General features: G+C 40.7%; 1 protein-coding gene across 1 annotated transcript; it reads left to right on the forward strand.

Annotated features, from left to right (window-relative positions):
* Nucleotides 1–1,741: 1,741 nt before the first annotated feature.
* pdgfbb (platelet-derived growth factor beta polypeptide b) lies at nucleotides 1,742–14,860 on the forward strand. The gene is made up of 8 exons (XM_083931912.1): nucleotides 1,742–2,521; nucleotides 7,240–7,336; nucleotides 8,453–8,509; nucleotides 11,545–11,738; nucleotides 11,859–12,050; nucleotides 12,657–13,500; nucleotides 13,709–13,860; nucleotides 14,019–14,860. The coding sequence occupies exons 1-7, from the start codon at nucleotides 2,456–2,458 to the stop codon at nucleotides 13,840–13,842; spliced, it is 1,584 nt and encodes a 527-aa protein (XP_083788038.1). The 5' UTR covers nucleotides 1,742–2,455; the 3' UTR covers nucleotides 13,843–13,860; nucleotides 14,019–14,860.
* The last annotated feature ends 2,884 nt before the right edge of the window (nucleotides 14,861–17,744 follow it).

The following is a 17,744-nucleotide window of genomic DNA, read 5'->3' on the forward strand; positions in this document are numbered from 1 at the left end:
CAGTGGCCTTGGCCAAACGTGCGAAAAAGAAATGGAGTGTAAATATAGCTCCATAGCTCATGCTGTTTCCTCCATTGACTCTTGTTAGAAAAACAATGGCATCCTATTATTCACCGGGCCATGATTGAACTGGAAGAAAAGACTTTACTAACTGTAGGGACATTGTTCATGGCTGCACTACAGTGGCGTTTGAGAAAATGTCTTCAGTCAGAAACAATGTGTGAATTGATTGCGCAGTTTTGTTCTTTAATGCACTTCACCTTTCAAATGTTTTTTTTTTTTCCATGATAAAAAACATTCTTGCTCTTTTCCCCGCTGTCACGTATCATTAGCCTATAAGTCCACGAGCTTGGCTGGCTGATATATTATTTTTGGGTCTGGGTCGGCTGAGTTTGAACATGCGGAGTCACCGTCAGGCATTGTTCAAAAATGTTCCCTAAACATGGGTGACCGTCAAAGGTCAGGACTCTGAGAATAACTCCCGTGATATTTAGAAACACCTTTTGTTTCCTGGTGATGCTGAGGTAACAAGAGGAGTCAGTTGGCATGGCAACTATCCCTGTGACCTCTCCAGCAGTAGGCTAGTAGCTGCATAAAGGTCTGTTATGCAATAGGCTGAATTTAGGGTCAAGTGTTGACTTTGCTTAAAGTATCTTTTGTTTAACAGACTTTTCATTAATGAGTTAATGAATTAAAACAGAGTTTGCGTGTTGATTACACTGTACATCTTTAAAATGTGTGTGAAAAGTCACATAGATTTAAATGGGGCAACATGTTTGGGCTTCAGTCTCCAAAACTCACGGTTCCTTACTGTTCATAAATACTATTAATGTTGATGATTTCAGGGTTGTAGTTGTTCATTATTTGGTCATCAAAACCAGAACGTGTCCATATGGGGTATCTTTTAAAAACTCTAAAGTAAATTATAACATTGGTGCGTTGAATACTCATGGTGGTGGAGGATGTATTCCGATCTTTTACTCTAGCAATGAAAGCAGGCTGCTCCATTACATATTCAATTGCTGCATTCACTCAAATAAAAGTACATGAAAGTACTTAAAGTATATAAGTAACAGTAGTTGATGTGCAGACAAATGACTGAGTGTTAAATTACGGCATATTATTGGATTATTAATACACATTATAAAAGGTGAAAGTAGTATTTTTTTTATATTGTAGTTTGTAAAGTCAGTACTTTATTTGTTGGTAATCAACAACAACGCACCATGTTTTAAAACCTCCTCATATGTTGTTTATGTACAATCTGAAAAGTAACAATAAGTAAAGCTGTAAGTGATAAGTATAAGTAAACATTTATTGAAATACATGTGGAGTAGGTACAGTAACATAAACATCAAGTAAAGTACAATACCTGAGAACCACACTGCTCCTAAACACTGACGGTTGATATTTGTACCCCCTCAGAGTTAATAACACTAACATTTTAAAGCAGCTCATGTGGCAGAAACAGAATTCAGATCAGCCGACAAACCCACAGGACTTGGCCCAGCCTCAGGAATATCTGCATAAATGATTCACGGCAGAGGAAACATTGCTCAGAGTGGCTGATGTGAGGCGGGCGTTTGTGAGCTCATGTCGCTTCTCTGTGCGCAGATTATCACCCGTTCTTCAGGCAGGGGGCGGGAGAGAGACTCTTGGAAATCTGCTCTTCCCCTCACCACCACCACCACCACCACCACCGCTGCGTAATCAGGCAGGTCCAGGGCTGAGGCGCACCGAGCCACACAGAGCTTTGCCTATTGATAAGACTCCTTGGAAGAAGAGGACCGCAAACTATACCGTGCTGACCTGCGACGTTATTTCAGACGTCCAGCCTGTGAGCCGAACTTTGGGACGCTCCACGGTTAAAGAGACCTGATTACTGGGGGAAAGACAATTGGATATATTCTATTTGAAGTCTGGACACCCTTGGAAATATTGGGAACTTTTCTACCTTAGTGTCACGGATAGTTTTGTCTAGAGAGGTGCGTGACTTTAAAATGTCCTTAGGTCTTTTGTTAATTGAATGCGCTTTTAGCCAAATAACGCACTTGTGCGTAAAGTGAACTCAACCGAAAAGACTGAACATCACGTTGAAGAAAAAAGCGCCTGAGGTGAAAAATATATACATATTGGAGGTTTATAATTTATCCAGGACGGTGGGGTTTTTTGTTTTTTTCTTATTTTCTATTTTTTACAAGGGGGACTTAAAAGTTGCGTACTGCTGACCCAACACGAGCGCTTCTCCTTCTTCTCCTTCTCCTTCTCCTTCTTCTCCTTCTTCTTCGGATATCTCTTGAGAGACAACAAGTGCGGACTGACCGTCAACGCGCGCGCAGTTCCGCAGGGAGAGCCGCTGTCCCCCCCCAGCCGCGCGCGCACTGCTGAGGAGAGGGGACTCTCGCGCTTCCATAAATGCCCGGTCCGTCGAAGAGGCTCGAGGCTGGGCAGCAAGATGAGCTTGTGGGTACAGCTGCTGCTCGCGTTGCTGGCGACGTGTCTGCGGTTTGGCGTAGCCGAGGTGAGTTGGCATCAGTCACAGTTTGGTGAACTTTTACAGACACTTTCCCTTTACTGTAACAACTAAGAGCACGTGCATGTTACAGTGTATACACATCACAGCAAAACGGGAATGGGCAAGTGGCTTTTATTGGACGTTTTACGCGAGTACGGGTATGAAAGGCCATTAAAGTGGCTGTAGTCTAGCTTAGACTGAATACGGTTTATATCCTTCTGGACTTGTGGAGCAACTATTTTTCCTAAGTACTTCAAAATTGTAGAAAAATATTGTAGTAATATAAATGTGTGTCACATTTTTATAATTCTGTTGTACTTTATTCATTTTGGGGGGTAAATTATGAGTGACATATCAAGGGCATATGTTTCCTTCCTCACAAACAAAACACACACCAAGATCATAATTAAATCCAGGTGTTTTTTTTTATTTTTTTTTAAACTTTGAAGTTAGTGCACCTGCTTCAGTTTAGACTCACAATAAAATCCGGTCTTCCTCTTATGGCCACTGAGAGGGGTGGGATCCTCGCAGAAAATAACTGTTATTCCTTCCATTAACTGGCGTTATGAATGGATGCCCAGGGGCACACACACACACACACACACACACACACACACACACACACACACACACACACACACACACACACACACACACACACACACACACACACACACACACACACACACACACACACACACACACACACACACACACACACACACACACACATGCAGAGGCCGTGCAGAGGCCGTGCTCTGTGGGTGATGATGAGCCAGGAAACAGAGGCTGCCATGATAGGCCCCTTTACAGCTGGATGCTCCACGTGGTAAAATGGTGCATTGATGGATGCTGTTCCAGATGTTGAGCGAGTCGATAAATCAGTCATACTGACATGATACTGTAGAGGCCGCATGTTAGTTACAGTAGGGCCAGGAGATACAACAGTTGCAGTGACACCCTTTCCCCCCAACTTTGACACCCAGGATAAAATAGATCTCAGAGGCAAGATGATGTGTTGTGTTGTGGAATATTTGTCACGATTAACACTATTTGAATATCCTGTCTTGCCATTTGTCAGGAGTCTAAAACACTTATTACTGATATTTAAATGGGAATGAGTGCAGAACCTCATTTCATTTTCATTTTTAGATCTAAATGTATGCTTTTTAAGTTTGTGACAGGAGTGATACCGTGTAGACACAGATGGTGCTTTTATTACTGCTGTTTCTACCTCCAGTGAACCACTTCTGCACTACTGCTCCCTTTTAAAACGTCTATCTGAGTAATATTTCTTTAAAACTTATGATAGTGAACTGGCAGTGAAATAAGGATGCAGGACAGACGGACAAAGTCTGACAGTCTGGGGTGCTGGGGTCAAACAGGCAGACAGAACTTAACTGAGGGCCTCATCTAGGTCAAGTGAGGCTGCATGATAAATGGCATTATGTCCATTTGGAAAAAAAAATCTTTGCGTCTTTTGCCTAAACGACGGCTATAGAAGTAGGTTCTACTCTGCACATTGGATCTGATTTGTTCTCTGCCTCCACTCATATGTTATCTGTTTGCGACCCAGAAAAGTCAATGAGCCACCGGTGTCAGCCACATGTAAACTAAACACACACAGTTAAATCAGGGAGATGGAGTGATATGGTATTAGACATTGCATCCAGGACTGAGAAACTATTAGCTTTCAATTAGAGTAGAAACAATATAACAAGGGGGAAAAACAGAGTTGCTGCAGGATGTGAACTGACGTCTAAAAACCTTTCCTTTTACCTTTCATTTACTGAACCCATATGATTTAGTGCATGCATGTAGTCTACCATCAACATGACTGCATCACATAAAGGTAGATTTAGAGTGAAACAAATTCATGATGAATGACTTTAAACTCCTGTCATCAACCCGTCTTTTCGTTTTACAGCCTCTGTCGGCACCACATGCAAAAGAAAACTCAAATTTGACAGGCCAAGCGTTTCAGAGGGAGAACGTTTCAAAGTCTTTGAGGTACACAACCAGGAATTCCCCATGTCTAATTTTAAAGTTATAGTATAGCAGCTGTGAAATGATTGAGCCTGTATGCGGAGTTCCATTATGTCCCTTATAAAAAGAACATTATCATAAGAGAATGGCTTGAAGACACATCCAGTCTTGAGACTGAGTAATAATTTAGCTTGCAAGTGCACATACATTCAACTGTGGACCACCAAGGATGAATCCAGACATTTACTTCTATAGCTAACACAAACTCATTATTATCCTCACTTGCGTCAGGCGCTTTCCGACTCAGAGATGAATTAGGACAAAGGATTTAATTAAAGTCATATTTATTCACACATTCCAGTATTGCACACGTGTAGGCGCAGTTTCGTTGACTACATGTGAAACTTCACACGTGGGCTGTGGCGGCTGCTGCTCGACCCCCTAATTACATACGATTAGATGTTCCCTCTCCTCCCCTGCCCGCTGCAGCCGCTGCCTGTACCTGTCATTCCTCAATATGTCCAAAAGACCCTCAGGGGATGGGAGCTTGCTTCAGGTGATAAGTGCTGGATTATGTCAAAATGAGTTTTTTTGGGCCGTAAATGGCAAAAAGTATACAAGACAACCTGAATTATCATGATATTAAAAGAAGAACTTCATTGTACGGCAACATAGGGAGCAGTTTGATTATAAAAGCAGTTTCTAAGAGGTTTCACTGCTGAAAGTAATCTGTGTCTATTACAGACATTACAGTGTGATACCTGTCTAACAGCTGTATCTTTCATAATAAACAGGGTGCTGCTGCTGCTCACTGATATCATCTGTATCTTTTATGCTCTTGTTTGTGCAGCTCATAATAAATGCCTCTATAAGAAGCTATTTTCTAATCATGATATATACTGAACAGATCGTTATCCCGTCGTTGCACGTTGAACATTATCAATGTGTTCAGACCGTCTGTCTGTGGATTGTGAATATGTTTACGTCTGTTTTGTTTATCAGAACCAAAGTGTTTATTTAGTATTTCCTGCTGAGACGCAAATCGTCATGGCAGCAGGCACCACTGTGAACAAAGGCACACATCCTATAATTAACATCAGACACAATTAGAGAAGCAGGCGGGTTAGCTCCATTTGGCGAAGGAAAGAAATCACCATGATGACTCCTTAGGGGCATCGACATCTCTGCAACAGAGATGTAAGTGTAATACAGCAGGCATTTCCCCGCTGTATAATTTAAGTCTCTGAAAAGCCAACCAACAATGGAGGAGAGTCAATGGCGTATAGTACGGGCAGGATGAGAATACATGTCCATGCATGGATGGCTGCTTCCTTTGGTTAAAACCTGCTTCCCGTAGGGATTCATTATATCCTCCGAAACCTGAATGGAATCGTAACACACAGTTTACTGGACTGGACTCACATTAAAAAATTAAACTTTATTAGAATAAAAGAAAGTAAAGATGCAACCTTTCACATATTATGTATTTGCTGATGTTTGACAAGACACCGACCACTATTACTAGCGGGGAGAGACGGCAAAGCAAATGAAGCACATCCACGGCATTTAAACCAATGTGAGGAAGTGTCCCGACCCATGTCTGATCCGTGTCCACTTTTAACCCATCTTTTATCCACCTATTATCCCCCTTTTTTCAGATGTACCTCCTTTCTCGCCTCCTCTCCATATCACTCCTTCCCCCACTTCCTGACTCCTTCCTGACTCCTTTGACCCCTAAATGTTAGCAGATGAGAAGACACAACGCCAATAGTCATTCACCCTGCTCTTAGTGACCATTGTGTGTCTGCCTCGGTTAATACCCCCCAACCCCCCCATGCTCTTTTGCCCATTAATGACTCGGGGGGGTTAAACCCACAGCCAGTCCATATAATCACAATGTGGAGCTGTTGCTTGGTTTCTGGTGTGCTGGTATATGGACACATTTGGTCAAACGCATGTTCTTTTAAGAATAAGTCTATTGTAGTGTTATCCTTTTGTAATTACCCACAAAACAAAACCAGGAATGAATTCACCTACTGTCAAGTATTTCCCGTGGATCCACAAGTTGATATTGTTTATAGCCTCCACGCTGCAGAATGCCATTGTCTTCCAAAAAATTAAAAACACAAAACAGAGAGCTATAACGTTGCACGGTGTGATATATTCATCCATGGCTATGAACAGAACAAGTTAGTTCAGATCATGTTTAAAGGGCCAGTCAGTCATTTTGGACCATTAAGATTTAAGGTGTTATCAGTATTTTTTTTGTGTTTCAGTCACAATTCAGTGTTAACAGCCATTATCAGTCGTGTAAACAAAAGTCTCTCAGCCCCAGAGAGCACTGCAAACTTACATGTAGATGTTACTTTAGTCTTCATACTAAAAGACCACTCAACTGACGTGAGAGACGTAGTAAGTTGTTTTTTTTTATAAACATTTTGTTGACATTTTGTTCTGATCACCTATTGTGCCTCAGTCAAACAGAAACACACACACTGACACACTTTTGAACGGCTCTTGCAGACGTGCTGCGGGGGTATTCCATTTCCTCAGAGGAATTGTCTAATGCAGGATGAATACAGGGTGGGAAATTCTCAAATAGCTATTCTTATAGTCACATGCGCCGCTGAAAGAATGTCTAAATGGTGATGTGACTTTTCCTTTTCCCCATATCATGTTCTAAGACAGCCTGTTTCGTGAGTGTCTTATAATAATTGAAACATTATTGTGTGTTTCAGGGGGAACCTCTGCCTGCAGCCCTGGTGGAGCTGGTTAGAAACAGCCCCATCTCCTCCATAGAGGACCTTCAGCTGCTACTGCTCACTGACTCCGTAGGTAAAGACCAACGCATTCTGATTTTTCTGATGATACATACCCTGAAAGCGCTCTCCGTATTGGGGGTGTTATTATTGATACACTTGCATTCTGTTCACATTCTTATTTATACTAAAGTGTTCATGTAATACAAACCACTTTCAATTCATCACAAAATGATGACTAAACCCCTCCTAAAACATTTTTATCACATACCTAAACCTCAACATACAGTTTGGCAGACCAGTAACGCCGTTTCTAAGCGTAACATGAACATAAAACAACCTTACGTCTTTGTGACTGGAGACAATTTATTACCAATTCATAATAAAACATTTTATGTAGTAGTAATAGTAAGATAACAGAAACCATAACAGTAACAATTTCATGTGAACATAATTGCCTACTTTTCATACAACATGCAGTTTTATCATTAAGTGTTATTACTTCAGTTCAAAGAAATATGAGAAAGTTGGAAAACCTTTGGGCTCATGAGTATCCTTTCAAAATAAAGGTCAAAGCACTTTGAAATCAAGCAAAAACCTAAGTGTAGACATACAGCACACGGAAAATAAATGAAGACATGACTTGTGTACGGATGTTCTCCCATAAATCATTTATAGATTAAGATGATGTTCTTATGCCAGAAAATTGTAATCAAGAGTTCACATGTTTTGATCTGAAATCTAACAAAACACCATAATTGAGAACTGTGAACCAGCCACCAGTAATTAAACTAACACAGACAAACAAACGGAGAAACAAGAGTAAAGAAATCTTAGAAACACACACACAAACACACACACACACACACACACACACACACACACACACACACACACACACACACACACACACACACACACACACACACACACACACACACACACTGTATGTATTTTCTTTTCATTTCATTTTATAACAATGCAACACTTTCTTAAGGTAGGTCTCTCGTGCTGTCCCCTCCTTTCCTGTCCACATGCAAGGTCTTGCTCTCATGTGTTTTCTCTGTACACATGCAGAGGGCGCTAGAAGGCCTTAGAATTTACACCAAATGCCAAAAAGAGAGATCATTCATAAATCAGTTGCTGTGTTTACATTAGTCAAATGCTGTTTTTGATTATTGTTTTGTCTCAGATGAGGAGGACGCGACATCTGCAGCTAATGGAGGCCATAGACTACCGAGAAGCCTTGGTGAGCGTTGCTCCCTCTTTACCTTTTGTTCCCTCAGAGAATTTTATCTCATCTCAAAGATTGGTTTCTTTTTGCACTCAAGATGTGAATTTATTGTATGCCATGAAAGACAGAGACATTCCTGCTCTTACTCTCATGTGGCTTCTTTAGATCTTTAACATAAGCATGGCTGACAGTGTGTGAGGATACATATCTGTGTTCATACTTAGAAATAGGTGAATAGAAGGTTGTAGTGCTGACATGGAGGATTCCTGATTTTCCTCATGAATGCAAAAGTACTCCATCGTCATTAGTGGAGGACTGGAAGTTGATTAATGTCACCAGTATGGCTTTAGTGACACGGTCAAATTCTTCCCATTAACCTCTTTTTCCGCTATCATGATAAAGCAGATGTCTGAATTACTGCTCACCAATCTACAGCCATCTGGGTGACTCTGTTGGATTCCCTCTAGTATGATGAGATGCTAATGATCCTACATTACATCCTCGCATAAACTATGCACAATATCTTAAGTGTCCTATTAGGGTTTAGCGATATGTAAACATTTTACAACCGGCCACCGTCAGCCCAGCAACCGGCCATATATTCACCCACGTGTGTGGGGTGGCGGCCTCAGCTACAACTATGTCTCACTGAGACTTCCTGAAGTTTGTTATTTTGCACTTTAAGTCTATTTTTGTGTCATTTACTGAAGCACAATCTGCATTGACATCTGTTTAAATCACACAGATACTGGTTGAAGAGCAATAAATAAGAATACTATGCATCTGTTTTATAGTCTTCTTATTGCACTTATTCATTGCAGGCAAAACAAAGTTGTTTCAGATGAAAATGGGGTCATCACAGTAAATAAGGCTTTTTGTTCCTTTTATTATATCACTGCCCCGTCAATCTGATTATAAGTATGTACGTTCATTCATTTAATTAAATTAAAGTGCATGGTATGTATGAATATTTTAGGCTTACTTCCATATGATAATTACTATATATTAGTTCTTCAACCAGTCTCTGTTGCAGCATGATATGCCTGTCTGTATATGAAAGCACAATGAAATAATACAGTCCACAGTTTCACTGCACAGTGCACACCTCAGATGACAATCGTTCATATATGCATATCTCTCTGCCCTCGCCTCTAACGATCTCAGGTTCTTCAATGAATGGTGATGTCATTTTCTAAGATAGTTGCTTGGTCAGTAGGCTGTGCTTTCATACAGATTGATCTGTTATCTGTATAAATTACAAATATATTCTTCTCCAGAGCAGACTAAACGAGTGAAACGGAAGCCTGAGAACCCTGTCGTGCACTGCTGTTTTAATTTAGCAGGATTTACAGACCTATGACACACCCACCGAATGATAGAAAACATTACCAGAAGCCTGTTGCACACTGTTTCGAGTAAAAATGTTGCACATCATCTCAGAATCAATGTGCCCCTGGTTTTCAGTCCAGTGTTGGCTCCTCGGTTTTGTTCTCTTATAATCAGTTTTGCCTTGAATAAAGAGTCATTATTTCACGTTTCTGTTGCCGGCAGTTTCCAATTGCTCCACTCTTCACGACAGAACCTCTGTGAAGCAAAGCGGAATAAAATTCCCCCATGTTTCTTTGTAACAAACCGATACAATGCAATAATCAAAAAAGTCAGATGGGAAGAAGTTGTAGCATATTTGAAAAGCATGAGTTTCATATTATAATCTGCAGCAGAAACAGGTGCTACTGGATGCTGTGGGGCTAATGCAGGATAATTGTAGGTTAGCTGCATAAGTAATTTGGGCGTCAATGTTCAGAGCTTCTTATCACACTAAATACACATGCAGACAAGCTAGGTGAGTCACTGTGGATGAATGAGTAAGCTTTATGGAACTGGAAGTAATTGGGTCTGTTATATTTGCCAAACACTCAACTCTTAGCAACTGTGATTCCTATGGCAAAACATAAGGAGTCACATATGCAATTTGATTTTTTCTCAAGTCAAATAGAGTAAAATATATATTTTTAGAATTAAGTAAGTTCTGAATGCCAATGCTAGTAGGGCTGTCCACTATTTAGAATATGTCAGTCTAATCGGATCTAGGCTGTTTAATGCGAATAGTCAACTATTTGTTCCTTTTTAAAAATATAGACAATATATCAAGCAACACTTAATTGATCTGCCAGATTTTTGAACAGATTTCAGTGTGACGTTCAGAATGACAGTGGCATTTACATAAGAAAAGCCCTACGAGCTAAGGCTTGGATCAAAATGTGCAAAATGTATTGCCGATACTAGATATGAGACAAAAGCCAGAGACTATATCATCACCAAGCTAAGCCTTTCTTCCTCCGCCTCACTCCGACTCTCAGCTGCCTGTACTGGAAAGCAGCATAAAAGCAAGGAGCGTTCTCTCTGTAGATACTTTTGAAAACCAAAATGTTCCCAGACGTACACTGCACACTGACTGACAAAAAATACATTTAAAGTCTGCTCAATTTAGAGAATCTCAGTCGACTGAGGGGTCTCGAGGGCTCTCGACTGATGATGTGAATCTTCAGCTGCAAACTGACACAAAAAACAACTGTCAGGAGACTTAAAACGGCCACAAAATATGCATAAAGATATACAAACAGACTTAAAAATGACTTTGTGTCTCTTATTTAGGTGCAACCTGTTCTCACTCCGAACTTGTCAAAAAGAGCAGCTTGGTTAGTAGTGCCTTGTGCATACAAGGCACTCTTTAGCATCTGTATGAGACGAACCAGGCTTCAACAGAACATATACTTAAATGACCTACATAAAGTCCTCTACTTAACTTACAAATGTTCTTATTTTAACCCAAACCATGATCTTCTAGTCTGTAGAAGTGTTGCCTAAATCTAACCCTTTCCTGCATGTTGAACAATTACGCCAAAGTGGTATCCAGAGCATTTAAAATGTGATGCCAATGGGTCCTGATCATGTGTCTGTATGTGATAATTGTTGGGAGTGGGAATGTGTTGGGGCCCATTGTTTCATAACCCATCCACGCTCACACTCACTCATATCTCATCCCTCAGATGCCCAGCCAGCACAACAGGCTTTGTGTAAAGTTCGTACAGAGGTGGTCGAAGTCACCAGGGCAATGTTGGATCGCAGTAACGCTAACTTCCTGTTATGGCCACCCTGCGTCGAGGTGCAGCGCTGCTCCGGCTGCTGCAACACCAAGAGCCTGCAGTGCGTTCCTGTCGTCACGCACACCAGACACTTGCAGGTAAACAACCACACACACAGAAACGTACGGTGCACAAATGTGCAGACACACATACCAGAAAAGGCTGCGCTATGTTTTAATGATCTCCTCTGACTCCCATGTTCTTTCCAACCCCTCCAGGTCATGAAGATCGAGTACATCAACAAAAGACCCACTTATGCTAAAGCGGTGGTGTCAGTGGTTGATCATGTGGAGTGCCGATGTCAGCCTACTCCACGTTCCCCCACTCCCAAAAGGAAGTCATCTCGCAGACAGCATAACCATCAGCATCGAAACCAGACACTCAGCCAAAAAGGACAAGGACAGGGACAGGTACAGTGTGGTTTATGGTTTATATTTTTGCATTTGTTGTTGGGTTAATCTTTTAACCGCACCAAGTAACATTTATGTAAATACTCATATATATATATATACATATAATAATATAATATAATATAATATAATATAATATAATATAATATAAATAAGTAATATATATAACCTAAACCTTGGTTAAAACCTGGCTATTCTAAACTTGTACACGCAATACATCAACACTTCTTGCACCTGCTTCACAATAAAATGCAGAATAATTTTTTCCTTGGATAACCTTTTCTGTCTAACACCTACAGTACCAAAAGAGATGAGTTAGTATGGTTCTAATGCCTTTATTGTTGTTTAATGTAGTAATACTGCAATGGGTTGATTTTTAAACTAAATGTTTGGACTTTGGATATTTTAAAATGAGCTAATATTTCATTCTTGCTAATTTTGTGTAAATGTTACATACAAATATCAGCATGTATATTATCTATCTACTCATTACCATCTCCTTCTTTTTCTGACCGATACACATTGAATTACAATAATAACATGTTGGTTGAATGGACTAAAATGAGATTTAGCTTAATCGGATTTTGTTTAATTTTATTGTAAAAGGTAAAGGTGCACTCCAAGGATGAACTCCATCAGTGGGATGATCTGAAGCAGAACCAGAGAGCCCACCTGGAGGACCTCCTGGAGCAGCACTGGAGCCCCAGAGGAGACACCTTTACTCAGCCAGGAGAAGGATACAGCCTGGCTGGGGAGGAGACATCTCGCACTGGAGAGGCTATTCTTTTTGCTCCACACTGGGCACATAACTCCACCAGGCTCCTTGGGACTAAAGACCAAACTGAGAATGTTGAGAGGAAGAACAGAAGGATCTCAGATGGCAACAAGACTCTTTCCTCATTGGATAATGTTGGCGTTGAGATAAACAACAAGTTGGCAGAAGGTGGGGAGCGCTTGCACCTCAACAGCACTGGAGGGAAACTTGATGAGGGAAACGGGATGAGGGATGAAGGCACGCAAACACAACGTCCATTATGGCAAGATGACAAATCAAAATTTTCAAAGAGCCACACGAGTGGTTCCTCTCACCCTCTTACTCAGAATCCTGATGTCAAGGTCGTCAGTCCTACTGAGGCACCCCTTGAGAGAGTCGGGAGCAGGGTCCGACCGACCAAAGAGCCAAATCCAGAGCCTCGAGAACAGGCGAGACGGAGAGACAATGAGACTCCTGAAGAAGCGAGGACATTACAGATTGAGGAGGAGAAACTGGAGCAGGAGAGAAAGGAGCTTCTACTTCTCCACAAGAGGCTAGACCAAGAGAAGGAGATACTGAGACAGCAGCAGATAAAACGTGAAGAGGAGGAAAGGCAGAAAGAAAAGGAAACGGATAGTCAACATCATCTACATGGTAAACACCGTCATCATCATCTGCAAACAACACAGCGACCAGGTAAGAGACACTGAACAATATGGGTTAATAAATACACACATAAGGATACCTATCAGACTAAAATGATGTGCTTAAAGGAAACCAATTACATGTTGTTTTCCCTCCTGTTAACTATTGCACATATTTACTCACAATAACACCGAGCCACAAGATTAAAATTATAGCTTTTTGCAGATTTTTTAGTAATGTATAAATTCTATTCTGACAGCGACGACATCTACAACTACCACGCGGCAGCCATCAGCTCCAGCAGGTCCCAGACCACCAGCCCGTCCAAAGAAAAGGATGAGGAAGAATCGCAAACGAATCAGCAAGGCAGCTATGAGAGCAATGCTCATGTAGAGCTCAAAATAAAGCCAGGTGAGTTTAAGGAATATTTAAGATAAAAGATTAAACATGAGTGAATAAAATAAGTGGATCTAATATTTCTATTTACTGATGATATATGCACTTATACTTAATGAACTGGGCCAGTATGTAAGCAGTTTAAAGTACGTCTTCCTGTGTTTCCCCCTCAGGGACGCAACGTGAACTTGGTGAATTCCGTGGATCAAGAGGTGAAGCAGGGTGACTCCCTTCTTCTAAGTATTTATTCACTTGTCAGTAACCTGCTCGTCCTGTGAGATCTCCTCTGTAACACTACTAATGACTGTCTGGTGAACCTGTAACTACACCTGAGTGGACTAAGAGGAGGGTAAGAAGAAAATAGAGTACAAATAAAAGGTGGACCTTGCCTCCTCGACAGGTGCTGGTATGAAGTAACAAGTGGCACGCAATGACTGACAAATCGTGTGCAAGCACAGTACCTGTGGGGGGCTGAAACTGCATCGCTGTAGAACTGTGGACAATGGTGCAATTTCAAAGCTCCTCTTAAAACCTTGTTTTGATATCATCCGAGAGAAACTGCACTTACATGTTGGCGGAACCGAGTCCACATGGGGTTTAAATGACAAAGACTTTTTTGACAACCACAGTCAGAAGGACGACGAAGTGCATTTGGTGGAAAAATGGACATACAAGCGGACATAACTATTATGTGTCACTGAAGAATCTTTTGTATTGTAATTGGATAATCTGAGAATCAATCATCAATACACTGCAACAAGTGATGTTGACTAAAATGAGTAGTTTTTCCATGTGTGATAGAACTCACATACTGAGTGCTCAGTGTCGGGAACAAAAAACTGTGTAGATTTACTGTGCCAAGGCCTGATATCAGTTATTAGTTCCATAAAACAGTCTCTTTAACCATATTTAATTATATTTAACTCATTGCAAACACTGGAAATATCACAAACTACACACGTGATTAGAGAACCAAAAACATTTCAATTGCATCTCATCGCTGGTGTGAGGGAAAAAGGTGCTATCTGAATACGAGGTGATAGCGTTCATCTGTTCATTCTTATTTATTTATCTCTGCCATTTACTGTGGATTAACTTTTTTATACGAATACTGCAATCTACTGGCTGGGTGGTTCAAACTGAATGAAAGAAAGAATCTTCCTCCCAGGATCACGCATACACTTCTGTATTAGTTTCTCTCGGCCTCTCTTTGATAAAGACACGTCTCTTTTCCCCTGAAACAGTCACATTCCATTCAAACTCCGGGGGGAGGGGAAAGCCTGCCTACAACACATTTTTCTGTCCCCACTGTTTTTGTTTTATTAAACTACAACTCAATGTTTTTGACATTTCAATTACAGGAAACTAAAAGGGTCAAAACAAGTACATTAACAGTCACTTCACAAGGAGAGCAAAAAGCCGAACATTTCAAATGTAGATATTGTTTTTGTGTCCTTTATATTGATGAGTAACAGCATGTAGAAACACACTGACACTGGTGGTGCTATTTGTGTCAAATAATCTATAATCAGCCAGAATTTAAGTTATTGAAAAGTATTGCTCGTTGTTCTTCATGCCAACTCACAACTGTTAATTGATTTTGTCTGTTTTATTTTAAGATATGATGAAAAAACAGACGTTTGTGATAACTTTGCCACCAAGACTACTATAGACTACTATTTCCATATGGGTATAAGAAGCTAATGTGTTTAAATCAACTTTGTTGTGTGTTTTTATTCCAAAGGGCCAAAGGAGTGTTATGAAATGTGCAATATGCTGAACACACGTGATCAACAGACAACCGACAAATGAAGCAAAACAGATTTTAAGAGCCTACAGTCATGCTAGCTGCTCTGCAAGGGTGTAGCTACTTAATCATCCCATGGTCTTTTTCAGAACTTACATAAATCAAATAAGCCATCAAGACAGTTTTTTGTTTTTCGAGTAACAACTATTAACGGAGAAATCCAGAGAGTCGCTAACAGCCGGACGTGGCTAACACTGATTAGCTCGGGGCAGCATTAAAACTGATTTTTTAACCACTAAGGCTGCTCAAAATAACACCAAACCTCTGCAGTAGCATGTTAAGAGTCCTTACACATACAACAAAGCACCAACAATGTAGTTAGCGAACCCAGAGTTTATTAAAAGAGTGTTATGGAAGACTTACCTACTGGCCCCTGTACCAGCTCCTCTCATAGTAAAGTCCATTCAAGTCGATTAGCAAAGTCAGTCCAAAAGGAAGGAGCCATTGGTGCTTTGTTGTATGTGTAAGGACTCTTATCATGCTACTGCAGAGGTTTGCTGTTATTTTGAGCAGTTGTAGTGGTTAAAAAAAGCTGTTTTAATGCCTTTACTGTGCTGCCCCCAGCTAATCAGTGTTAGCCATGCCTGGCTGTTAGCGACTCTCTGGATTTATCCGTTAATAGTTGTTACTCGAAAAACAAAAAACTGTCTTGATGACTCTCTTGGATTTCTCCATTTGAAAAAGACCATGGGATGATTTTGTGCCGAAATTACACTTTAAGCACAGCAGTATTTTGAGCTAAATGTTAACGTCTGCATGCTGACACTTATACTATGCAAGTATCATTTGTACCATGTTTAGCATATTAATTTAGCTTGTAAGCATGCTGACATTTGTTAACTAGTTCTAAACACAAAGCACTGCTGAAGTGGATTGGAATGTCATAAGTTGTGCATGTGTATGATCATAAACAAAAGATTTGGACAAATTCAAATGTTGGTCTGATGATCATGCTCGATGATGTGATGACCAAAGTGATAACAATCCTCCTGAGGGGCACATGAAATGTCAAATGAAATGTCAACCTCATGGTGGTGCTAAAGGTAGTAAAATCCATAAGATTCATCCTCTAAACATAATGTATGTCAGTACTAAATCTCATGTCAATTCATCCAACAGCTGAGATATTTCAGTCTAAACCAAAGCAGAAAATACGTCTTTGTTGGTGTTTTTTTTTAACTCCAAACCTTTGAAGCCAGAATAAAACCGAATTTTTTTATGACACCATGAACTCTGACTTTTCAACCACCTCGTGAACACAGGTGGATGTATTTACTAAGACTGTTTGGCTGTTGTGTCTAAATAGGGCATCTGCCCAAAGACATCATATTCATGTGTGTTCAGCCCTGCCTTGTATTTAGCGTTAGCCCCAGTGATGTGCACTGAGGTTTGTTCAATCTGACAAAGGGGAGCGAGAAAAGAAAGAGTGGGGGTTGATGTACTGTTGGTGAGCTCTGGCACACGCTGCCTTTGTGGTTTGTTTTTCACATTTACTCACTTGACTCTTGGCTGCAAAAACTCCCGTACTCAGCAGCCGGCTGCACAGCTATTTCTGGTAATTATCTAGATGTCATCTGCTCCGCGGTCTAAACAGAATCATACGAGGAATGGCTTTGAAGCAAAATAAATGTCCTCAGATTTAAACCATCTTTACAGTAAAGGGTGCTTACTTCTACTGTATGCAGTTGTAATTATGGTCTTCCTACATTTAGGGCTAAAAGAGCTATGTTCTTGGTCTTGACTTGATATAATGTGCATAAATCACCGTGTTTGATGTCTGCACCAAATGATAGTTTGCAGAAAGCTGTTACCATCTGTGTCTCACCCTTAATCCCCCTGTACCTGACTCCTGAAATGTGTTTTCTGGTATTCATGAATGACTTCCCGTTACCCTACTGTCAATCTCACACAGACGTACTACTTCTAAACAGCAGACCATCTCCAAATTCAGCATCGAGGTGGGATGCCTGTTTTTCCGCGGGTGTCCGAGCAGCTCCCCACCCCCTGCGGACTTCAAACAAGAGCAGGAAAGAGAAGTGCGTGGAGACTTGTTGACTGTGCCAAACACACACAGGGGTCAACCACCATGACA

Source organism: Echiichthys vipera, assembly GCF_963691815.1.
Source record: "Echiichthys vipera genome assembly, chromosome: 17".
Lineage (NCBI taxonomy): Eukaryota > Metazoa > Chordata > Actinopteri > Perciformes > Trachinidae > Echiichthys > Echiichthys vipera.

Coding starts and splice junctions, on each gene's coding strand:
- pdgfbb (XM_083931912.1), top strand. CDS start 2,456: ATGAGCTTGTGGGTACAGCTGCTGCTCGCGTTGCTGGCGACGTGTCTG. Junction 7,337..8,452: donor ACTGCTCACTGACTCCGTAG/GTAAAGACCAAC, acceptor GTTTTGTCTCAG/ATGAGGAGGACGCGACATCT. Junction 11,739..11,858: donor CGCACACCAGACACTTGCAG/GTAAACAACCAC, acceptor CAACCCCTCCAG/GTCATGAAGATCGAGTACAT.